The 23,371-nt window shown below is 52.7% G+C and overlaps 1 protein-coding gene across 2 annotated transcripts in view; it reads right to left on the bottom strand.

Moving 5' to 3' along the window:
• The window catches only part of Kif21b (kinesin family member 21B), a 50,971-nt gene that overhangs the window by 7,395 nt on the left and 20,205 nt on the right, over positions 1–23,371 (bottom strand). For both annotated transcript variants that reach the window (XM_004661647.3, XR_006636825.1), the window contains exons 9-30: positions 22,943–23,132; positions 21,936–21,999; positions 21,604–21,822; positions 21,149–21,230; positions 20,673–20,790; positions 19,810–20,001; positions 16,911–17,110; positions 14,535–14,642; positions 13,968–14,036; positions 12,308–12,540; positions 11,942–12,089; positions 11,519–11,713; positions 11,323–11,424; positions 10,173–10,338; positions 9,940–9,991; positions 9,699–9,756; positions 8,392–8,597; positions 8,236–8,313; positions 7,107–7,220; positions 5,128–5,166; positions 2,989–3,125; positions 1,829–2,009 (exon numbers count right to left, since the gene is read on the bottom strand). In XM_004661647.3, the coding sequence (XP_004661704.2) occupies positions 1,829–2,009; positions 2,989–3,125; positions 5,128–5,166; positions 7,107–7,220; positions 8,236–8,313; positions 8,392–8,597; positions 9,699–9,756; positions 9,940–9,991; positions 10,173–10,338; positions 11,323–11,424; positions 11,519–11,713; positions 11,942–12,089; positions 12,308–12,540; positions 13,968–14,036; positions 14,535–14,642; positions 16,911–17,110; positions 19,810–20,001; positions 20,673–20,790; positions 21,149–21,230; positions 21,604–21,822; positions 21,936–21,999; positions 22,943–23,132 (2,951 nt within the window). The remainder of the gene's footprint in view (positions 1–1,828; positions 2,010–2,988; positions 3,126–5,127; positions 5,167–7,106; positions 7,221–8,235; positions 8,314–8,391; positions 8,598–9,698; positions 9,757–9,939; positions 9,992–10,172; positions 10,339–11,322; positions 11,425–11,518; positions 11,714–11,941; positions 12,090–12,307; positions 12,541–13,967; positions 14,037–14,534; positions 14,643–16,910; positions 17,111–19,809; positions 20,002–20,672; positions 20,791–21,148; positions 21,231–21,603; positions 21,823–21,935; positions 22,000–22,942; positions 23,133–23,371) is intronic.

The following is a 23,371-nucleotide window of genomic DNA, read 5'->3' as shown; positions in this document are numbered from 1 at the left end:
CCCTCATTAGCCAGATGCACAAAGGGGAGGCAAGCTCACATGCCCACTAGGTGGCACAAGTGTGTGGAGTTTGACTGCAGTGGCTAAGACCCTGGCACACCAATTCTCTATTATCTCTCCTCTCTCTTTCATTCTCTCTACTGAAAAAGAACTCCACACACATGCACCATTCTGTGCATCTGGCTTATGTGGGTACTGGAGAATTGAATCTGGGTCTTTAGGCTTTGCATTCAAGTGCCTTAACTGTTTAGCCATCTCTCCAGCCCCACCCCCAATTTTTTTTTCTTTCTATCAGCTGCTTTTGGTCAGATGCTGTGTCCCAGAAGGTAACCACAATTCCTGGTAAGTCACTTCTTCCAAGAAGCCTTGCCTATGGGGTGGATCAACAGCTTCCACTAGAAGCCAGACCAGTGGAAAAGCTCCACTCTGCCCCAGCAAGATAGGTCTATGTGTGTGACCTGCTGGAATGTATAACCAGGCAGGCTTTGACTGAAAGCTAGTTCCAGAAACTAGCTTTGAACCTGGCTCATTGGGAATCACCTCTCTGAGCTTCAGTTTCCTCATCTGTGAAAAAAAAGTGGTAATTCTTATTCTGTTGACTTATTTTTTTCCCTAAGACTATTTTTTTTTTTGCTTTTTTTTTTTTGTTGTGTTTTTGAGGTAGGGTCTCACTGTCGCCCAGACTGACCTGGAATTCACTATGTTGTCTCAGGCTGGCCTCGAACTCACAGCAATCCACCTAACTCTGCCTCCCAAGTGCTGGGATTAAAGGCGTGAGCCACCACACCTGGCTTGTATTTTTTTTTTTTTAAAGAATAGCTTTATTCTTACAGCAAAACTGCATGGAAGGCACAGAGATTTCACAAATAGATCTTCCTCCCACATGTTCACCTCCCCATTAACAAATGGCCTTTACCACTAATGAACTGACCTCCACATATCATTAGCACCCAAGCCCATCAGTCACAATGGGCTCATTCTGAGTGGTTTACAATCTACCGGTTTGGTCAAGAACATGACATTATTTCATTATTATTATTTTTTTTAAAATTTGACCTTTGAGAAGCTGGAGAAAGCAGAAATTATTTATTTATTTATTTATTTGAGAGCAACAGACACAGAGAGAAGGACAGATAGAGGGAGAGAGAGAGAATGGGCGCGCCAGGGCTTCCAGCCTCTGCAAACGAACTCCAGATGCGTGCGCCCCCTTGTGCATCTGGCTAACGTGGGAACTGGGGAACTGAGCCTCGATCCGGGGTCCTTAGGCTTCACAGGCAAGCACTTAACCGCTAAGCCATCTCTCCAGCCCGAGAACATGACATTATTATTTGTGACTGATTGCAATACCATACAGAATAATTTCACTGTCCTAAATCTCCTGTGTTTGCTTTTCAGGGATCGAATGGAACAACAAGTCATGGCTAACAACGTACACATAAAGGCGAACGTGACTTTTGCAAGGCTCTGATGTGGTTCTGTTCCCCTGTTATCGCGACTATGCTGTGCGGGGGGGTGGGGTGGGGGGGTGTGGGGGGGTGGGGTGGGGATATCCATCTGTGCAAGCAGGTGGCTGGCTTGGTTTTGGAGGCTGCTGCCACCTGCTGGTTTCAACCTGCTTTCGGACTCCTCAGGTATATCCTGTCCATCTCAAAGCGGAAGGCTACGGGACTAGGACAACAGTTGAGGCCAAGCCAAGGGATTTCACCTTGCCTCCCAGAGTTACTCCAAGTCCATGGGACAGCATTCAGCTAGGCTGTGCTGTGCCTAGTGGCCCTTAGATGCTGCCCGGCCTCCAACCCAGCCTGTCGTGAGGCAGGGTAGGACTTACGTGAGGGTCCGAATGCACTTGGCTGAATCCCGGATGTCCCACACTTTGACGTAGGAGCCGGACACAGAGAACACCAGCCCTGAGTGACTGCAGTACTTGATGGAGACCACGTTGTTGGGGTGGCCCTTGAGAGCTGCAATCTCCTGCCCTGTCACCAGGTTCCACATCTTGCAGCTACGGTCTGCCAGAGACAGGGAGGGGCCCATGAGGAAGGGGTGCCATCAGCCAGAGGCCAGGTAGCTACCCAGAATGGAGGGAGGCAGTCAAGCTTAGTAGGGAAACGTGGAGGCAGATCTAGAAGAAGGAACGTTGAGTCTAATGGGAGAAACCTGACGTTTGTACAGTGCTCATAAACAAAAGCTCGGGGGGAAATCCATGATGCAGCTTGCATGAGGTTGCTATCCAAGATGGGGTGGGACTTGGTGGTGACATGATTTCCTTGCTCCTGTAAGGAACCCCTCTTGTTCTGTAAGCAAAACTCACTGGTTCACCAAATTTGGAGAAAGTAAAACTCAGGGGACAGAGGAGTTGCTAAGAACTTTAGTTCAAGGTAAACTCAGTGAGGACTGCTGAAGTGTGCTGGGTTAAAAGAAAATTGCTATGAACGCCAAGACTGACTAAATGACCAAGTAGCAAACAAATACAGGGCAACTTGGAGTCAGTCAACCACTCCGTGATTGACAGCTGCCCCCTCCTGCTGTGGAGGAGTGTGCATCTATGCTTGTGCTGATCCATGCAGCTCTGCTATGTATTTGTTCGTTCTGTTGGCCTTAAATCTTGACTTTGTAGAATCCTGCTGCTGAGACCAAAGGAACTATAGGGACTTCAGGTGCACGGATGATGTGGGGGAGAGGTAGGGTCGGGGAACTGAGACGCTGGCCATCTGAGAAGCTTCCTGAAGTTCCTAAGGAAGATCTGGGAAGGAGTGTGTAGGTAAAGCCAGCAGCATCGGGTAAGCCAGGAGGCTGGCCCAGGGGAGCCAGGAGAGGGAGCCTGAGGCAAGGCAAGAGACAAGAGTGATAGGCAGGTCCCCAACCCCAACCCACAGCCTCGAGTCCCCAGGATTCTGTGCTCTGTCACATTCCCACCCCACTCTGGCAAAGGAAAATGGAACGGGGTCGAGACCCTAACCCCACTGGCCTTGGCAGGGCTCCACGCACCTTTGGACCCAGTGAAAAGTAACTCGTCGGTGGCATCCAGGCAGAGGATGGGCTTGGCGTGGCCCTCGGCCACGGAGACGCACTGCAGCGGGGCCGTCCGCACCCCCTTGGCTCCTCCGACGGGGGTAATGATGCCCCTTCCCGAGAAAGAGGGAGAGAGGATGGGACAGTCAGCCAGGGAGACCGTGGCCAGGCTGACTGAGGCACACAGGAGAGAGGAAGTCTGGGAAGAGGGGGCAAGAGGCTAACGATGGAGACGCCAGGGCCTCTAACCAAACTCCGTCGAGGTCTGAGGGCTGGGAAGCGCCGCAGTTCTCTCCGCAACGCGGCAGAGAAGGAAGCCGCACGCTTGGCACACTGCAAGGAGCAGACAGCACAGGGAACCTTTCCTTCTAAGGCTGCCCGACCCAGAGCTGAAGACAGGCACACACCCAGGCGCTTGTGGGCCAGGACAGAGGCCCAGGTGCTACAACCGGGCCCTGCAGCTCCCATCAGTCTACATGCGTCTTTGGCTATGAATAAGGAAAGAAGGACGCCCAGGCCTTCGCCCTCTCAGTGCTTCCACCTGTCAATCAATCGCTGCTCTGGGGCTGGCCCTTCCCAGCGGTGAGGCTGATGGTTGTGCCATGCATCCTGACCCACAGACCCCCGTGGGACCAGCATGGTTAGGCTCGTGTGTCATTTACAAAGGGATCAATCAGGGCTTATGTGGTGACACATGCCTGTAGTACCAGCGCTCAGGAGGCCGGAGCAGGATTGCTGTGAGTTTATTGTCAGCCTGGACTACATAAGGAGTTGAAGGCCAGTCTGACAGATATAGAAAAACCTTATCTCCTCAGACATACAAACACACTCCAAAACCCAAAAGGACTGCAGCTCAGCCAAGGATTAGGGTGCCTCTCTGGAATAAGGCTGTGTGGACCTGGAATGACGCCTGCTTGTGGCCCCATGGCACTGTGACAGGGGACGGGACTTGGCTGAGCAAGGGCTAGAGGGCTAACCTCTGATTATCCCATAGCCTGAAGGAGAGGAGGCACCCAGTACCACCGTTGCCTGGGGTTCTGGCAAGGATTGTAGTTTTCTCAGGGAAAGTTATGTCTGAGTTATGTTCTAGGTCTTTCTCAAAGAGAACACTGCTCCCAACAGTGACACTGTGGCCGAGCATTTACTGAGTGGACCAATGTCCCACCTTCAGCATTCCTGTTCAGCCCTGGTGGACTCAGCCAGGGCCACCACCAAGACAGAAGTCAGACATGTCCAGATGCCAGCTAGGCACATGTACAAATAGCTTCCCACTTGTGACAGTGGTTTGGGCCAGGTCAACCCAAGCCTGCTATGAAGATGTGTCAAAAAGGGAGAGCCCACCCTTTGAAGTGGCTGGCACACAACTGGTGACATTTAATGGCAGGGCCTCACTGCACAGGATAAATGATGGGCCGATGCCAACCCTAGGGTGGATGGAGCACGGTGAGAAGAGGGCATGCCTGGAGGGCTGGAGAGAGCTCTTTGCTGCCCGGATCTTGGGTCTTGTTCTTTGTTGTGGGATGCTTTGCTAGAGGGCTGCAGGGTAACCTCTGGTTGTCCCACAGCCTGAAGGGGATGAGGCACCCAAATCACAGTGTGCCAAGAGATATGGTCAGGGCGCTGTCTCACGGGATGCCGTGTTAGAGCTCAAGTCTTCAGGGTTCATCCACCGGCAGATGTTAAGTCACAAGAACCCTGAGCACAGCCATGAGAGCCAGTGCCAGCAGATAAAGGGACAGCAGCCTGGCAGGTCCCCATGCCTTTCCCTTGCTCAGCACAGCTCTGCTCCAGCCCACCCCAGACTTCCATGTCCCTCCCCACCTTGGCCAGGGCAGGAGGGAGAAGAGAATAGGGCCAGCCACAAGCAACTGCACCCCCTACCCAAGCCCTCGGTTCCAGCCAGGCCTGGCGCAGTCTGAGGTCATGAGACCACCTTGAGAGGAAGGTCAGGAAGAGGTCTCAGGAGGGACACAGGATGAGGAGGCAGGGGCTGGGAGAGGAGGGGCCGCATGCGGAGGACAAGTGTACAGGCAGGAGGGGCTGGTGTAGCGAGAGGCAGAGAGAGTGAGAAGAGAGAGTGAGAGGGACCAAACACGAGAGACATTCTGTGTGTACCTCAGGACCTCCGACAAAGAGGAATCGCTGTCGTCAGACCTGGGGAGGGCAGAAAATTAGCTGGATTAGGGGAGAGAGGAAGACACACGTAGGAATGGCAGAGGTGGCGGTGGCGGCAGCAGCAGCAGTGCGGGAGGTCAGAGGATGGTTACTCCTTCAAGGGAGGCAGAGACAGGCGGGGGGGGGGGGGGAGGGCCTTCGGGAGGGCAGAACAGGGGAGGGCCAGGCTGGCCCGGGAGCTGGGAGACTCTCCCAGCGGCAGGCCACCAGGAGGGCCCTCCTCAGCTAGCAGGGTAGAGGTAAAGAGGGGACCACAGGAGATATAGGAGGCCAGCCCATATTTGGGGAGATGGTTCCAGGACTCTGCTACTTCCAAGCTCTGTAGCTGACCTGTTGCGTAAGCTGGGGGGCAGCCACACCTGCCTGCTCCCCACCCCTCCTTAGGAGCTGGCTTCTTCTAGTACTTGCGCTTACTAACCTAGCCACTGTCCCCAGGAAGCCCACTGGGACCCTATCTAGAAGCTGGCTCTGCCTTACACATGGGTCCCACGATTTGGACTCCTAGACAAGACCAAGGTCTGCAGCCCAGGTGAGGATAGGCAGAATCCTACCCTAATCCTTGAAGAAAAAAAAGGGACAAATCTAAGCTGGATAATTGGGTAATTACATGCCTGGAATTCTAGCACTGTGGAAGTAGAGGCAGAAGGATGAAGAGTTCAAGGCCAGCCTGAGTACACAGTGAGGCCCTGTCCTAGGTGCTATCCTCAGGCATGCTGCACTCAGCATTTATGTAGGCTCTGGGGATTGAACCTGGGTCCTCATACTTGCTAGGCAAGTACACTACTGACTGACCCATCTCCCAGCCCCAGTACCCTAGTCCAAAACCAAAAAGAAGTGCCAGTCTGCTTAATTACAATGGCATAGAAAGGCGCACGCCCTGAAAGGGGAGGGAAAGGCTTGTCTGCATACAACATGCCTGGTGAGGGCTGAGCTGAGGTAGGCTTACAGAAGGAGGGCACCTGGCAGGCTGGGTCTAACCCCCCATGCTCAGCATTTAGGGAGTAACATTTTAAGCCTGGAAGAGGCATTTCTGTGGGGAAGTGGGCAGAGCGTGGATCAGGCACCAGGGACAAAGGACAACCTGGGACTCCCTCAAAGGACGGAGCATCGTGGCCCTTTGTCGTAAGAAAGCTTTTAGGGAGCAAAGAGAGGAAGACCTTTGGGAGCTGATGAGCTGGCACAAGAGGAGCAGGGTGGGCCCAGCGGTCTAAGGGAACACAAAGAGAGACCTAGGGAGGATGGGCAGCCCTCCTGCCCCAAGGCAGAGTCCCACTGTCAGGGACACAGGCTGGGCTCTGGGCCTCATTCTTCTTATTTGAACCAGGGAAAATGGTTTTTTAGGGCTGACTGACAGTTCACACGGAATCACACACGAGGAACTGATGGTAAGGCAAAGTGAACCCCCCTCTGAGCACGGGGACAGCTGTGAAAAGAAATGACAGCTACAGCTGCTGAGTACAGTAGAGCCGTGGCTGTCACGTGAGGGAGACTCGGAAGTCTGCGTGCTGGGCAGTACACGGGACCATCGGTCCTTGTGTGAAGCATTTGTGGTGATGGTGGGGAGGGGGGGAGCGGCTGAAGCTCAGGCAAAGGGCTTCAGAGAAAAGCAGACTCAGTGGAAGCAGCGGCAACGGGGCAGTTCTGGAGCACCCGCTAGTGTGCCTGCCCCACCGAGCCACCATTCCCGACTATCCCACCCCAGCCTGGTGGCTTCTTCCTTCTTTTCCTCTCCTGAGGTCCCAGCATGCTTGGGGGAAAGGGGAGCGCAGAAAGAACGAAGAGCATCAGGGCCTCATGTCTCAGAAGCACGGTACGGCTGGGGTCTGCTCAGCCAACCCAAGCCTAGGAAGGGCCAGCCACAGAGGATCCCCTCCCTGCCTCGGTGCTCCCCCCCTGGTCCCCCTCCGCCCTGCTCTTACTTGTCCAGTGCGGACCCTTGACTCTGATTGCTGGTGAGACGAGAGAAAACGTTGCGGTCATTGCGCGGCCGAGTGGGAGGGGACGATGGGGGTGTGAATCCCACGTCTGTGGACCTGACGAGTGAGGACACAGAGCAGCGTGAGTGACCCCATCCTTGCCCACAGGCCTGCCTAGGACTGAGCTTTTCCCCCTCTGTCCCCTTCATGAGACCCACGAGACAGGATCTATTGTGCAGCAACCTCAGAACTAGGTCCCCACCCAACCTCCTAGATGTTGTTCTGAAAACCCTATCCTTACGGGGCATGGTGGTGCACTCCTTTCATCCCAGCCCTCGGGAGGCTGAGATAGGAAGACCCCTGTATATTCGAGACAAAGCTTAGGCTACAGAGTGAGTTCCAGATCATCTTGTTCTAGAATAAGACTCTGCTTCAAACAAACATACAAACTTATGCTCATTCCTCCCAGATGCCACATTTGGAGATTCATCCACTCAGTTGAATTCACCTGCAGTCCTAAAGTCAGTACCTCTGGTACTTTTCTGCCTCAGTATCAGACTGAGGCTGTTTCCACTGTGATCCTAGAAGTTAAGTACCCGCTTGATGCTCCACTTAGTGCTGTATTGTTTTTCACTCATTTGTTTTCATTTGTGTGTTTTTCTGATGGTGGTTCAGCATTGCTTGTTTGTTTTGAGACAGGGTCTCACGCAGCTGTGGGTGGCCTGGAACTCACTGTGTAGAACAAGATGGCTTTGGATTTTCAGTGATCTTGTCCAAGCCTCCTGATTACTGAGATTAGACAATGCACTATGTCAACCAACTGTCTGGTGATTTCACACTTTTTTTAAAACTTGTTAGATCATGAACGGGGGGGGGGGGGGGGGGGCGGTGGCGAAGCACATCAGGACTAGAGCCAAACAAACTACTACAAAGGCTCTAGGCTGAGTGCCCAACAGCAGGTTTAGTTTATAGCTTGGCTACCTAGTTCCAAGCATCAGTACTTAGACAGAGCCCAGCTGGACTAGATCAGAAACTGTGTATGACCACCTCGAGAGCAGAGCCTCCAGTCAGTCATGTACCCGAGGACTAGACCAGCAGTGACTTGGGAGCAGGTTCCAGAGCATGCCCTCACCTGATGGGCTGCCCTCGGTCATAGGACTTTCTCCGCGTGAGAGGGGACGTGTCCGCGCCTCCTCGGGACTGCCGGGGACTGGAAGAGAATGGTCCTATGAGGCTAAGATCTAACTTTCTGCCCACTTGGACCCGTGTTCCTGGATCCCCTCCTTACAAAGTACTGCCCCGGGTGGGCAGGCTGACGGTACGTGAGACCTTGTCCCTGTAGTAGGGGTCCCGGATCGAGAAGCCCACGCCATCTTCCTTGATCTCCACAAGAGAGGCCAGGGACTTAGTGATGTTCTTGGTGGAGACGTCCAGAGGGGGCCCCAGACACTCAGCTGATACAGCTTTCATTTGAGCAGAGAGCTTGGGCTCACCCTAGGCAAAGAAAGACGGGTGGACCAATCTGCCCAAGTCAATGGCCCAGGAAGGGAAGGCCTGAGCCAGACCTGGTGGTATATATCTGTAATCTGAGCTACGTGGGAGGCTGTGTCTGGCAGATCACAAGTTTAAGACCTGCCTAGACAACTTAGTGAGTCTCGACCTCAGAACAAACAAACAAACAAAAGAGCTTGGTGGTAAAGTCCTTGCCTATATGTACAAGGCCCTAGGTTCAATCTTCAGTATTGGGGAAAAATGGGTGTGGGGGGAAGCAGGGAGGGTAAGGTCAGGTGGGAGCCAGAGGAAATCCTAAGGAGGGAAAGGCTGCATGGCCTGAACAAGGAGTTGATGGAAGGACCTAAGTGGGCACCATCCAGAGATGTCATCTATTAACCTCCTCAGGCTTCTGAAGAGTCCAGAGCAACCAAGACAGTTTTCCCGTCCTTGGGTGGACTATGCAAAGCACAGTGCTCAGACTGATTTCTAGTCAGTTCACCGCAGACCTAGGCATACGCCGTTGCGCCCAGTGTGCAGTTTCCCTCTTTCTGACTTTATTAAATCCCGAGTATTGGTTCATCACTGATCCTGTGCTGTTAAGAAAATCCCCTTACAGTTGGATAAAAGCCTGCGCGGGGGGGGGGGGGGGAATCTAGATATCACGAGGTAGGCTTTGGCTCAGAGCATGGGGCAGAGTCTCGGGTAGGGGAGGAGACATTTTGTAAAGCGGGGGTCTCTGGATATGGTGATGTCATAAGGCAGAGCGGAAACAAGGTAGCAGTGGATTTAGTGATTTCTCCTTCCTACCCATCTTAAAAAGCACAAACGGACTGCCGGATCTGCCTGGTGAGTTCCAGACCGGCCACATTACACACAGAAAGGCCATCTCAAAATAGCAGGAAGAGGAGCTAGGACAGTTACCCATCTGGGCACCTTTCCCCCTAATTCCAGGCATGATCCTTCTGGGCACCTCCATCCCAGCTAAGGAAAGTACTAGACTGGAGCTGGGGGCTGCGGGCAGAGCCACAGTAAGATAGGGGTCAGCCTGTGAGAGGTTGGCTGGCCTTGCTGCTCCCCTAGCCTCACTTCTAAAGGGCTTACCTTGAACTTGAAGTCGTCATGGCTGGTGGAGCCTTTCATGGTAAATGACTGGGAGAAGCTGAGGAAAAAGTCAAGAGAGTTTAGGACTCTGATAGCCTGCACCGTTCCTCTAGGACTGGGTCCTGTGGGTCCCAAAGAGCCTGAAAAGTCCAGGCTCAGTCTTGGAACCCTACAGCAACCCCTCTTCTATCCCCAAGTGCAGTCTGTGAGGCAGCCTGTGGCTCCCAACTTGGAAACTCACCTCCCCTCAGAGAACTCTGAGACCTCCTCATCCGTACTTGCGTAGCCATTCTCTGGGGGAGGGCGGGAAGAAAGGAAGGATGACTGAGAGATTCCATCGGAGTGTGGAATCCCTCCTGCATCTCGCCCTTTAGAATCAGACCAAGATTTCTGGGAAAACAAATGCATCTGGGGGGGAAGGTCCCTTCAGAGTAGCCCTGGGAGCTATGGGACTTTCCCCACAGCCACGCTTACCTTGCTGGACATTGTAGATTAGGGCCTGCAGCTCAGGGTGCGCCTCGGCCTTCTCACGCAAAGCATCCAGGAGCAGGTGGTTCTGGGAGGAGTTCGCCATGTCTGTCTGCTTCAAGCGTCCCTCAAGCAGCCGGATCTGGGCCTCCTTCTGTGCTACTTGCAGCCCCTGATGGCAAGGAGTAAGACCTGGGGTAACCCTTTGTAGCCTTGGGTTGATGCTACGGCCTCCTTATCTCCCATACGCACGTTAGTGGATGTCACCTCAGGAAGATTCGTATGTTGGAAGTCTTAGCTCCTGTTCCCTCAGAATGTGGTTGCGTGTGGGGACAGGGCCTTTAAACAGCTAAGTCGGGTAACATGAGGTTATGTGGATGCACCCTAATCTAGCATGACTGGTATCCTTATAATAGGTTAGGACAGACCACATGGGGGAAGACTGTGTGGAGACTTCAGGAGAAACCACCTCTCCTGACTCTATGACCTCGGACTTTCCAATCTCCACAATGGGGGAAACAGCAAACTGCTGTTGCTCTGACCTCACGCTCTAACCCGCACACTCATGTCATCCCCTAAGACACAAGCAGCACTGAACGGAGTCACCGGGGGCTCGGTGAGGAGTCAGGCAGGGCAGCCTTCTGTCCTCTTTCCAGTTAACCAGGTGCTCACTAGGCAGTGTCTGTCCCAGAGACTGAGGCCCTAAAGGAGAAATCACATTCTCTGGCCGAGGGGCGGGGGGAAGAGAGGAGTCCAGGAGACACTGGCCAGATGATGGGTGGAATGTGATCTGTTTGTACGTCTCCTGCTCCCCAACCCCCTGTGTACACATACTTTCCCCCTCACTTCCAACAGATCCAAGCCCAGTCCTGCTGTGGATAGGCCTGGGCCAGACATACAGGCCACGGCTAATTGAGGCCCTGCCGTGTGCCAGAAGCCACGCCAACTCCCTTACATGTACCAGCTCGCCGAGGCCACGCAAGCAGCGGGCTTAGTATTGTCATCGCCCCAGTTTTATAGTCACAGAATCTGAGGCTTGGAGGTTCAATGCTTGCTCCAACCTGTGAGCGACGCAGGAGGGGAGGAGGCAGGTCTATGAGCTTTAGCACCAGGGTGTGTGACGCAGGTCCCTAGGTCCGGGGAGCTGCTGGTTCACCTTGTCAATGGACGCCTTGAGGAAATTGTCCAGCAAGAGGCGGGCTTCAGCCAGGGAGCACGAGCTGATGACCACTGATGTATCCGTAGAGTCCAGCTCCTCCTAGGACCAGGAGGCAGACAGCTCATCACTGGGGTCTGCCCAGGCCCACTCATCACTCCCTTCCCTGCCTGGCCATGCCAGGCCCTGTGCATGCCTTGGTCTCCTCCAGCTGCATGATGGTGGCTTGGCAGTCAGTGATGCTGTCGTTGATGTAGTCGATGTTGGCCGCTAGCACGTCGATCTCCTCAGCAAGTTCCTGTAGCCCCTTCTCCTCCTCGGGGCTCTCCGCCTGCAGCCGCTCGCGTCTCCTCCTCAGCGTCTCCTGCAGAAGGAACAGCTCCTCCCTTTTCTGGTGGGGGGGGGATGGTAGTGGAGAAGGTGTCTCAGGGGGCTTGCCCTGCCCTGTCCCATAGCTCCTACTTCAAGTCACCCACCCGCCCGAGGTCCTCTAGAGATCGAGCAGGCTTGATGAGCAGAGGGGAGGGGACAACCGGAAGGTGTGAGGAGCCAGGGAAGTGGTAAGTGACAGGATGGGTAGGAGAGTGGGGGTGGGCCAGGCAGGGAGACTGGGGCCCACCTTGATGAGCCTTTCCATGTCAGCCTCCAGGTTGACAATGGTCATCCTCTGCATGACAATGTCGATGATCCTCCGCTCCAGGGACTGCCACTTGAGCCTTGCGGCCTTGCTGAAGCTCTGGCTGGCCCCTTTCTTCTGGAACTTTTTCCTAGGATGCACATGCAAAGGTGACTGGGCCACTGCTCTGAACCTCGCTTGAGGCCCCACTCAGAGCCTGGAGCTGACAGTCTAACACACACACACACACACACACAGCACAAGCGACAACAAGACCACTTCCTAGATCTTTGCTCTTCCTCATCCTGGTCCTGCTGCTGAATTTCCACCCTCTGTCCACAGGCCAGGCTACTTCCGGGTCCATCTCACCTGGCTGGGCGGGTGCCATTGACGGAGGTTGCAGGGTGGTCCCCTAGGAAGTGGTTGATCTTGCGGTTCCACTGACGCACGATGCTGGAGACCGAGCGGGCCCCAGATTCAGCCTCTGATGAGGTAGTGCTGGCAGAAACCTCGGCCCCGGAATCCAAATTGGGTGGCTTCACTCCTACACGCCCTGCTACCCGCTCAGACATGGGCTTTGCCAGGCGCCTCAGTGCGGAAACCTGGAGGAGGAGGGGAAACAAGAAAAGGGGGGCTCAGTGAGCAGGGATGCCTGGAGCTACACAGGAAGGCCCAACTTGGGGCGCAGGAGTGAGAGAATGAGGCAGCTCTGTGCAGGCCGAGGCCTGGGGTGCAGAAGGGCCGATTAAACGTGTGATGTAAAATGCACAGGAAAGACGTAGCAATTTATTCTTTTCTTTTTGTTTATTAGAGTGAGAGAGGGAGAAAGGTGGGGGAAGGGGGAAGAATGGGTGCACCAGGGCCTTTGGCCACTGCAAACAAACTCCAGACGCATGTGCCACCTTGTATATCTAGTTTATATGGATACCAGGGACTCAAACCTGGGTCCTTTGGCTTTGCAGGCAAGTGCCTTAACTATTAGACTATCTCTCCAGCCCATTTTTCTTATTTTTTAAAATTGCATTTTAATTTTTATTTATTTGAGAGGGAGAGAGGAGAGAAAGGCAGATAGAATTTCTTTTTTTTTTTTTTGGTCCTTCCCACTTTTTAAAATATTTAATTTTTATTTATTTATTTATTTGATTAAGGGGAGAGAGAGACAGAAAGAGAGAGGGATAGAGAGAGAGAATGGGCATGCCAAGGCTTCAGCCACTGCAAATAAACTACAGACGCATGTGCCCCCTTGCGCATCTGGCTCACATGGGTCCTAAGGAATCGAACCTGAGTCCTTTGGCTTTGCAGGAAAATGCCTTAACTGCTAAGCCATCCCTCCAGCCCATTATTTTCTTTCTTTTTGTTTGTTTTTTATCTTATTTTTATTTGAGAGCGACAGACAGAAAGGCAGAGAAAGAGGGAGAGAGAGAGAGAGAATAGGCGCGCCAGGGCCTCCAGCCACTGAAAACGAACTCCAGACGCGTGCGCCCCCTTGTGCATCTGACTGACGTGGGTCCTGGGGAATCGAGCCTCGAACCAGGGCCTTAGGCTTCACAGGCAAGCACTTAACTGCTAAGCCATCTCTCCGGCCTCATATTTTCTTTCTTTTAAATTGACCAGTTCAGGCCTTTGGGGATGGAGTCTGTAGCCTACTCTCTAGCCTCGGCTCTCTGATTGCTAAGGCATTCCTCACAAATCTGCCAAAATTCAATGAGACTAGGTTTGCTAGCCAGGAGTGGTGGTGCAAACCTTTAATCCCAGCACATGGGAGGCAGAGATAGGAGGATCACCGTGAGTTCAAGGCCATCCTGAGACTAGATAGTGAATTCCAGATCACCTGAGCTAGTGTGAGACCCCACCTTGAAACACCAAAAAAAAAAAAAAAAAAACAAGACTGGGTTTGCTGTATGAAAGAAGGGAGAGCCAGGGCAGGGCCAGGGGCAGCACTAACTCCCCTCTCATCCTTCCCTGGGAGGAAGGTAACAGAGGGCCAAGACCGGCCTGTATATTCAGACTAGCCACTGCAAGTGCTCACCTCTTGAGTTTTCCTCCTCAGAACTATTTCCTGTTGCCTCTTCTGAGACTCCAGAGCCCGGATCTGAAACTGAGAGGGGAGGCCTGTGTCAACTCAGCTACTAACACTTTCACATTGTGGGGGCAGGGACAGCTTTGTAGCCACTAGCTCAGGATTTTCTCGTGTGGGGTGATTTTCAAGCGGCCAAACTACTGAGAAAACGGAGGGAGAGTTGCATCCTTCTTCCAGAGGTGGCAGCGGGGAACTCTCCTTGGTCTCATCTTCCACAGTGGACACGAACCTGGACTTCAAAGCCCAGCTGAGCCTCTGCTGCTGGGTCTGAAGCTGCTTGTGTTTGGGGCAAACTCTTGCCCCTTTTGGGGGTTTAATTTCTTCCTTGGACATGTCTGGGTGAGATGCTCATGGTGGTCCTATCCTTTTGACAGACTGAACTCTGCTCTAAGCATAACTGTCATCGCTCAAGCCAGCAGAAGAAGCTGGGGCCCACTTGACTGGGAGGGGCAGACAGGCTCATGAGGCAGCTGGGAGTTGGGGCCCAAAACGTCCTAGGATCCGCAGGGCCCCTACCTCCTGCCGCCTGTGCTCCTTCTTGAGCTGAGCAATCTCCCGGTTTCTCTTGGTCTCGGCCAGGCGCCGCCGCTGCTGTTCCTCCCGCATCTGCTTCATGAGGGCCACCTGGGGTAGCAGAGGTGGTGGAAAGGAGGTAAGGCTGGGCAGGGGTGGCCCACATGCTCCAGGGAGTCCTCTGGCTGTGAGGACATCATGCAAAGATGGTAGCCTTCTAGGCAGCACTGGGTCAGAGGTCTGAAGCTACAGGTCACCTTCCCACCTGGACAACCTGCTGAAAGGAGTGGCACCAGCCTTGCAGTACAGGTACCCCTAACTCTGTAAGCCCACCCCTGGTCCTTACTCAAAGCCACATCTTCAGCCTGGCTAGTCTAGGACAAGCTGGTTGTTGGAGGCTGGACTCTCCGGCTAACAGCCTGAGCTGTGGGCAGGGCTGAGGTGAAAGGTCAGGGCCAAATTCCAAGGCCAGGCTCATAATGATGACACTATTTATTGTAAATGGGCTGGATGCCAGGTCCTGGCCTCATGACCATCAAATGAGACAGCCACCTTCCTTGTTTTCTAAAGAAGGAAATGAGCCTTTGACAAAATGACTTAGAGTCATAGACCCAGATCAAGGCTGTTGCCTTCCTGGTCTAAGGCCCATTGGCACAACTTGCATGTACAGCCGTGTTCCTTGCTCTGGGAGGATAAGTACATCCGGTAACAGGATGGTGCTGAAATGGGCCTCAGTGCTTGAGCCCAATCTTGCGCTGCAGTTCTAAGATAGGCTACCATGCGCTTTCACCAGGAGACCCTGTAGCTGTGGGCCCTGACCAGTTTTGCTCTGCACACTGGCAGACAGGTCCTCAGGCACATAAACCCTGCTTAGACTCCTTGGCTGCTGTTCTCTATTCCCCTCCAGTGAAAAGCCTGGGCCTGCCAGGGAACCCCTGGGATGACCCAAGGCTGTTCTTTTCCACGTCCAGCCTTGGGATCACCAAGAGTACAATCACCTATTTGAACTGAGGCCCTGCCTGAAGGGCCTCGCAATCCTGAGGTCAAAACACACACACATGTATGTGGATCCTTCTGTCTTTTGACTATGCCCAGGGCATTAGATTGTTTTCCAGGCTTCAGAGCCCCATGAGAGTGTTCCTTTGTAAGGCTTTCCAGCTCTATTCTGGAAAGGTATGAGCTGGCAGGAGAGGCTGGGCCTACCCTGAAGAGGTACCAGCAAGAACTTTGGAGTAAGAATGAAGACAGGAAGACCCAAAGCTTCCCCAGCAGCATCTGCAGAAGGCAGAAGTTACTACTGTGGACGTGCTGGAGGGTAAGACCTGCCCAGTACCCGACCTTCCCTCTGCACCACTAGAGGGCGCTGGGGCCAAGGGAACCTGTGGGTCCTCAAATCCTAAACTGCTGATGGCATCTTGTCCACGGGGTGAATGCACTGAAGTAGAAGATGGAAATGAGTTTCTGTGGGGCCAAGCTGGTCTGAGCACAGCGGTGAAGGCATCTCTTCATTCTCAGCTAATGAAGGCCTTGGACCTGTGCCCCAGGCTAGGGTGCAGGTCCGCCTCCTCTAAGATTGACATCAGCCATGGCAATAACTACACTGCCTCCTTTCAGTGTAATCAGTACTTAACAGTCCTGTGAACCGCTAGGGGACTCAGCTGGCTGGGACTACCTACCACCTTCGAGAAACCTTGTAAGAAGTCTAGCCCCGGGGCTAAGGGTCAGGGCAGGAAAGCCCAGGAGAAAGGAGGACACAGAAAAGCATGGGTCTGTGAGCCTCAGGCAGGAGTGCAGACCACTTAGCCACCATAGGCCCAAGATCTGAGCCCATGACTTCAGAGGCACACTCCAGGCCCCGGAGACCAGCCATGGAAAAGTAGAACAGGGAGCCTCATGTCACTCAGAACACATACCAATTTGCAAGGCCAAGGACAGTTTGCACTGCAGAACGGCATTACCATCCGGTAGCAGGAGTAATCTTCCCTGGGCCCCAATTCTCCATGAATATAATGGCAACGATATTGAGTCCCTTTCCCAAGGGCGGGATATGGCCATGCTTATAAGTTGCCTTGTCAAGAGCCTGGCCTGGCCATTATTATTGATTAGAGGCAAGGAAGGGCTGAAAGAGACACAACCCCCTGCTTTTGTGCTGGAGGTAACTGTAGTACAGATTTCCACCACAGGGAGCAGCACTGAGCAGGGTATCTGCACTTGGGTCCAGCACTGGGATCTTAGCATCTTCTGCTAAGAGAGGAGTGTGCAAGCCTGGGACAAGGTTGTACCAAGCAATGCTGTGTGTCCAGAGCTTCAGCAGTGATTCTGTTTGACATGGGAAGTGGATTCTGAGACATAACCCTGCCCCTCACATGCTCAGCCTACCTTGGCTTTCTTCATCTCAGCCACCTCTGCCTGCAACTTCTTCAGTTCCCTCTCGTAGCGCGACTGGTTCTTGAGCAGCCGGGCGTGCTCCTTCTGAGCCGCCTGTAGCTTCTGTAGGTCCCGGTTCATCTCCCGTAGCCTCTTCTCATAGTCGGCCTTGATCTTGTTGGCCTTCTCCTCTGTGTAGCATTCCATGGTGCCTGAAGCAGAAAGAGGTGGTTATCAGTGCCATGGGCCCCACTGCTAAATACAGGCCCAATGGGGAGATAGAACACCTGGGTTCTAGTCTTACTGGCATTTACTGATATCTCCCTGAGCCTGTTTCTCTCATTCATATATTCATATATAATTTATTTGAGAGAGAGAGAGAGAGAGAGGGAGAGAGAGAGAGAGAATAGGCGCGCCAGGGCCTCCAGCCACACACACGAACTCCAGATGTGTGCGCGCCCCTTTGTGCATCTGGCTTACATGGGGCCTGGAGAGTCAAACCGGGATCCTTTGGCTTTTCAGGCAAATGCCTTCACCACTAAGCCATTTCTCCAGCCCCCTGTTTCTTTATTTGAACAATGATGGGGTAGGGTCAGCAGATTCCCAAGGCCTCTTCCTGCTCTGACGTTCTGTTAGGATGTGAAGGGGTGTTCCTGTCTTGAGAACTCTGAGCCCCTGGCTCCCACCTTCCCATGAGGACCTTGAAGCCTACTCAGGCTGGCTCTGTTCTGACCTATGCTCCAGTGTTTGAGGAGAGGGCAGAGCCAGTGGAAGAGGAGAGTTAATGAGGAAAAACAGAGTTGTATGGATTTCAGCAGAAGGAATAAACGGATTCCCCACCTAGACTCTTCCATCTGAACTGCAAACAGACATCCCTAACTGAACAGGTCCAACACCAACCCCTGACTTCAACCTCTCACCCAATCTCAGCAGACCTTATCACCTTCCATCCAGATGCTCAGACCCGGGGAACCCTTTGTCTCCCCTCTTCCCTGCCCAAGCATAGACAAAGCCTTTAGCCCAACTTTCAAAGTACACCCAGAAGTAACCACATCTCACATTTGAAAAATAATACTCATCAGCATTACTTCCCACCCAAGCCACTTTTCCTGGCATCTGTACAGCAGTTTCCTAAGCGGTCTCCACCTTCCACCCCCCTACATAGTAGGCAGGGTTTTAAAGATGCTTTCAAGCCTTGTGTTGCACACCTCTCTCAAAGGTTCATACTTTTTCATCTCCCTTAGAGTCAAAGTGACATCCTTATAATGACAGACATGACCTGTTCTTTGACTAATCTGGAGCCTGGTCATTCCAACATGCCAGGCACATGTCTGCCTTAGGGCATTGGTGTCTTCTAGTTCCTTGGCCTGGAAAGATCTTCCCAGTGTTCATCTGCCCTTGTACTGCCATGCCTCCTTCAAGTCTATTCCAAGGGCACTTCTCCATGGCTGCTTTTCGCAAGCACACAACTCACAGCTCTCTAGCCTCCTTCCTTGCTATATTTTTATTGACAACTTTTTTGGGGGGGAGGAGAAGTTAAGGTAAGGTCTCGCTTTAGCCCAGGCTGACCTGGGATTCACTATGCAGTCTCAGGGTAGCCTTGAACTCACAGCAATCCTCCTACCTCTGCCTCCCAAGTGCTGGGATTAAAGCTGTGCACTACCATAGCCAGTCCTTGCCCCCCCCCTTTTTTGTTTTTTTGAGGTAGGGTTTCATTCTAGTCCAGGCTGACCTGGAATTCACTATGTAGTCTAAGGGTGGCCTCAAACTCACAATGATCCTCCTACCTCTGCCTCCTGAGTGCTGGGATTAAAGGTGTGCACCATTATGCCTGGCTCTTGCCCTATTTTTAAAAACATATTTTCCCCTTTTTATTTATTTATTTGCAAGCAGAGAGAGAAGAGAGACAGACAAATGGGCATGCCAGGGCCTCCAGCCACTGCAAACGAACTCTAGATGCATGTGCCCCTTGTGCATCTGGCTTACATGGGTCTTGGGGAATCGAACCTGGCTCCTTTGGCTTCATAGGCAAATGCTTTAATCACTAAGCAATTTGCCCTATTTTTAAAAACAGTACCATATTGGCATTAGCTCTGCTAGCAGTTCTACTTATTTGGGGTATATCTGTCTTTCCCCACTAGTGTGTATACTCCATGTGAGCAGGGATTTTGCTCATGCCAATAGCTCTAGCATCTAGAGTAAGGTCTGCTCTAGGAGAAGACACATTCAACTAATATTGCTGAATAAGCAGATGAGAAATGAATCATGGAATGAATGGGCTACAAAGTACCATAAGGAGACAGAATTGGAGAAGGCATAAACTGAATGTAGGGTAAAGAAAAAAGTCATGAAGTATCTTGTACACATGCCTAGGTAAATAAAAGATTAAAGGCTTCTAACATCATAAGATGAAAACTAGAAAAACAAGTAAACTAAATGAGCGAGGTGGTGTATGCCTATGATCCCAGCACTCGGGAGGTTGAAATATTGCCACAAGTGTGAGACCAGCCTGGGCTATATAATGAGAATCTATCTCAAAACATCAAAACTAAAAACTAAACCTCAACTAAAAAGATGAACTGGCTGTGCATGGTGGCGCACGCCTTTAATCCCAGCAGTTGGGAGGCAGAGGTAGGAGGATCGCCGTGAGTTCAAGGCCACCCTGAGACTACTTTGAGTTCCACTGGGCTAGGGTGAAACCCTACCTCGAAAAACAAACAAACAAAAAAGGTGAACATAAAATGGAGCAGAACAACTAGATTCTACGTAAGAACTTCCAATGTGGGCCAAAGGGTCAGAAGTCCCTCGTGCAGAAAGCCAGGTATATTTCAAAGATGCCAGCTGCCACCTGTCTTGTGACAGGGCAGGCAAGGAGCGGGACAGAGCGGGCAGGCGGGGGCTCGAGGCTCACTGAGGTTCTGCAGCACCCGGTCGCGCTCCAGCTGCGTGTCGCGGATCTTGTTCTGCAGGAGGATGAGCTTCTCCTCGTACTGGTGCTTGAGGGTCTGCAGCCGCCGCTGGCTGTTCTCCAGCTCGTCAATCAACTTCTGCTTGATCTCGATCTCGCACGTCAGGTCCGCCAAGTCCGCCTGGAAGTTCACCTCTGCGGAACGGGCAGAGCTAGGCTCAGCCTAGTGTGAGGTGCCGGGTAAGGGAGCAGATTTGCCAAGACTGGGTGGTTGGGGGAGGTGGGTGGGTAATGCTTCCTCAGGTCAGTAGTGAGCATGTGGGTGGGTGATAAATTAAATAGCAGGCAAACTTTTAAAGAGCAGAAACTCATGGCTATAGGTCATGGAGCTGAGAGGGCGTCTATTCCTCTTCCCACCCCTGCTGGGCCCTGAAACCCATATCCATCCTCACAGATGACTCGGTTCTGTGACACAGGGAGCCCTTCAGGGCTGTGAGCCGGAGATGGCAGCAGGAGGGAGCTGAAGGACAAACGTCCCCACGTAGAGGAGGGGACCTTGGCACCTGGCAGGTCACAGTCAGTGCCCCGCTCTGCATGGACCAAACTGGGTCAGGAACCTCTCTAAGCATGTTCAGTGTGACGCAGGGAAACCCACCATCGATTCACAAGGCAGCAGTGAGTACCAGATGCACAGAGCCATGAGACGGGCTAAGCCACGGCAGTGGGCACGCAAAGGGTTCTAAGGAGCTGGCACCATTTGTCATTATAATTGATGCTGTCAGTTTCACATCTGGACGTCTGGGCCCTGGATCAGCACGGTCTCTGAGGACTCTAGTAGGCCACAGCCCCAGCCCCAAGCCACGCACCCTTCTCCTCGGGGTCTGAGTCTGAGTCCACCAGGCTCTCCTCGCTGCCCGAGTCCTCGTCCTCATCCTCACGCCCTTCCTCCTCCTCACAGCCACTCTCGTCTCGCTCTTCCTCCTCCTAGGCACCAAGTACCATTAAAGCTGTACCTGCCTCGTGAGAGGGAAACCCAGAGGCAGAGGCTGGGCCAGACAGGGCCTCAGGGGTGTCAGTAGTCTAGAAAGAGTGTCCTTCCCTGAGAGCTTGGGTACAGCCCCTCTGGAGGATCTGCAGCCCAGCGTCATCCACTTGGGATGAGGCTGAGGCTGAGCGATGGAGGTCACTATGGCAACCCCTTGGAGCTGCCAGGAAGCTCAAGGAGCAGCTGGAGGCAATCCTCAAAAGATGCTGAGGGAGTTCTCCCCAGACCCCCAACCCCCAACCCCAGCAGGGATACAGAAACAAAGCCACGGTAAGGAGGGCCAGGGGTACGCCTCACCTCCTCGGCCTCATTCTCATCAGTCTCCTCACTGTTTTCCTGTTGGAGTTTTGCCCTCTTTTTGAAGGCTTCCTTCTCTGGGCTGTTCAGGGAGTGAAGACAAGGCTATATTGGTGCTAACGCTACTTAAGCATGTGGGCAGGGGGTGGCAGGGCTGGGTTCTCGCTCTATAGGGAACTGGCTCCAATCTCTAGCCATTCACACCCCTCCCAGGATTAACCCTACAGGAAAAGCCAGGTAGCAGGAAATGAGGGGGGTTCGTGTCCCACAGTGAAAAAATTGTTCTATGAATTCTAAAGCCATATTGAGGAAGACCCTGGAGATGAGATGAGGTGAGGCTGGGCAGGGGGGGGGTCCCTCCTGAACCTGGGGTGGGCAACAGTTTTCCTTGGCAGTGGGTGGGGGTCCACCTGTGAGCTGCCTGGTTCTGGGGGAGATGGTGACACTCCACTCACCTCTTCCTGCGCTGCCTAACCTCCTTCTTCTTTAGCCGCTCCAGGTCCTGCTTGGCCCTGCGGATCACCTCAGAAGCATCCTCCATGGAGCTGGCAGGGCTGCCTCCAAAAGCTGGGCCAGCCGGAGACGCTCCCAGAGAATACGGGCTCCTAGCTGAAGCCCGAGAGAGGCTACGGCGGAGGGATTCGTTCATGGCCTCACTCTCCAAGAGCTTTGTCCTATGTGGGAAGAGCAAGTGGGTTGGGCCAGGTGAGCTGACATCACCCTGGCTGGACCAAGACTTTCCCTTTCCCCTGCCTGTCCATACAAAGCCTATAATAGGGTCACTCACCTCAGCTCCTCAATCTCCCGGATATAGTTCTGGATTAGAGCACCGATGGCCTCATTGCCATCTCCTGGAGGGGGAAAGCAGACAGAGGGTGCCATAAAAATTAGTAACAGAGGGCTGGAGACATGGCTTAGGGGTTAAGGTGCTTGCCTGTGAAGCCTAAGGACCCAGGTTTGATTCTCCAGGGCCCAAGTAAACTAGATGCACATGGTGGTGCATGCATCTGGAGTTCATTTGCAGTGGCTAGAGGTCCTGGTGTACCCATTCTTACTCTCTCTCCCTCTATAATAAATAAATAAAAATAAATTTTAAAGAAAAGTCAGTAACAGGGCTGGAGAGATGGCTTAGCAGCTCAGGCATTTGCCTGTGAAGTCTAAGGACCCAGGTTCAATTCCCCAGATCCACATAAGCCAGATGCACATGGTGGCACACCTCTGGAGTTTGCTTGCAGTGGCTAGAGGCCCTGGTATGCCCTTTCTCTTTCTTCCCTCTCTCTTATAAATAAATAAAAATAAATTTAAAAAGATCAGTAATAGAAAGGACTGGAGCCAGCACGCTAAGACTAATGGCATTTTCCAGAAAGTAATCTATTCGAAGGAAATGCTTGTACAGGAGCTCGGTCATAACCAAGCACTGTTGGTAACAGCATGAAATTGAAGACAATCTAAGTGCCCATTAACCGAGGCTGCTATAATAAATTACTCTGCATCACCTATGGGATGCCATGCAGTCATTTAGAAATTGAGTGGGTTTTAATATGGAGATTTATTAAGACATAATGCTAAGTGAAAAAGGGAAGTTATAAGTAGGATCTCATAGATGGAAAATGTGTGCATGACTACACACAAATACATTTTTACTCGAAACAAGTGTACAGAGAAAAGATGTGGGAAAACACGCCCTAAACTGTTCATGAAGATCCTCCTGAGAAGCAGAGAGGATGTGGGTGCAGTCCTGGCCATGGCATACTGGTGCTCTGAGCTGTCTTGGCCTGGCAAACTCCAACTTACCAGCCTTGGCCAGAAGCAGGTTGGCCTCCTGGCTCATGAGTTGTGTGACACGGTTGTTGATGGCGTCGATGGCCTCCTGCATGGCCTTCACCCGCAGCCGCAGGGCCCCGTTCTCCTTCTGTAGCATGGCATTCTCCCGAAACAAATCACTGTAGCCCTCGGCACCATCCTCCCCAATCACCCGCTTGCCCTGGGCAGGGAGAAGGCAGGAAAGAGTCAGATGTCAAATCTCACAGGAGGGGACAGAGTGACAGACTGCCTTTGGCCCTTCCTGGGATAAGGTGGCACTGGCAGTCTCCCTTTACCTAAATTCCCTAACACACAGATCCTGTTTCCTAAGGCTCAGAAACTTTATGCAGCACCAAGTGTGGTAGTTCATCCTTATAACCCCACTTCTGAGAAAGGAGGGTTATAAGTTCAAGGCAAGCT

The sequence above is a fragment of the Jaculus jaculus genome, chromosome 1, assembly GCF_020740685.1.
Source record: "Jaculus jaculus isolate mJacJac1 chromosome 1, mJacJac1.mat.Y.cur, whole genome shotgun sequence".
NCBI lineage: Eukaryota > Metazoa > Chordata > Mammalia > Rodentia > Dipodidae > Jaculus > Jaculus jaculus.
This window is presented reverse-complemented; position numbering and strand designations above follow the sequence as displayed.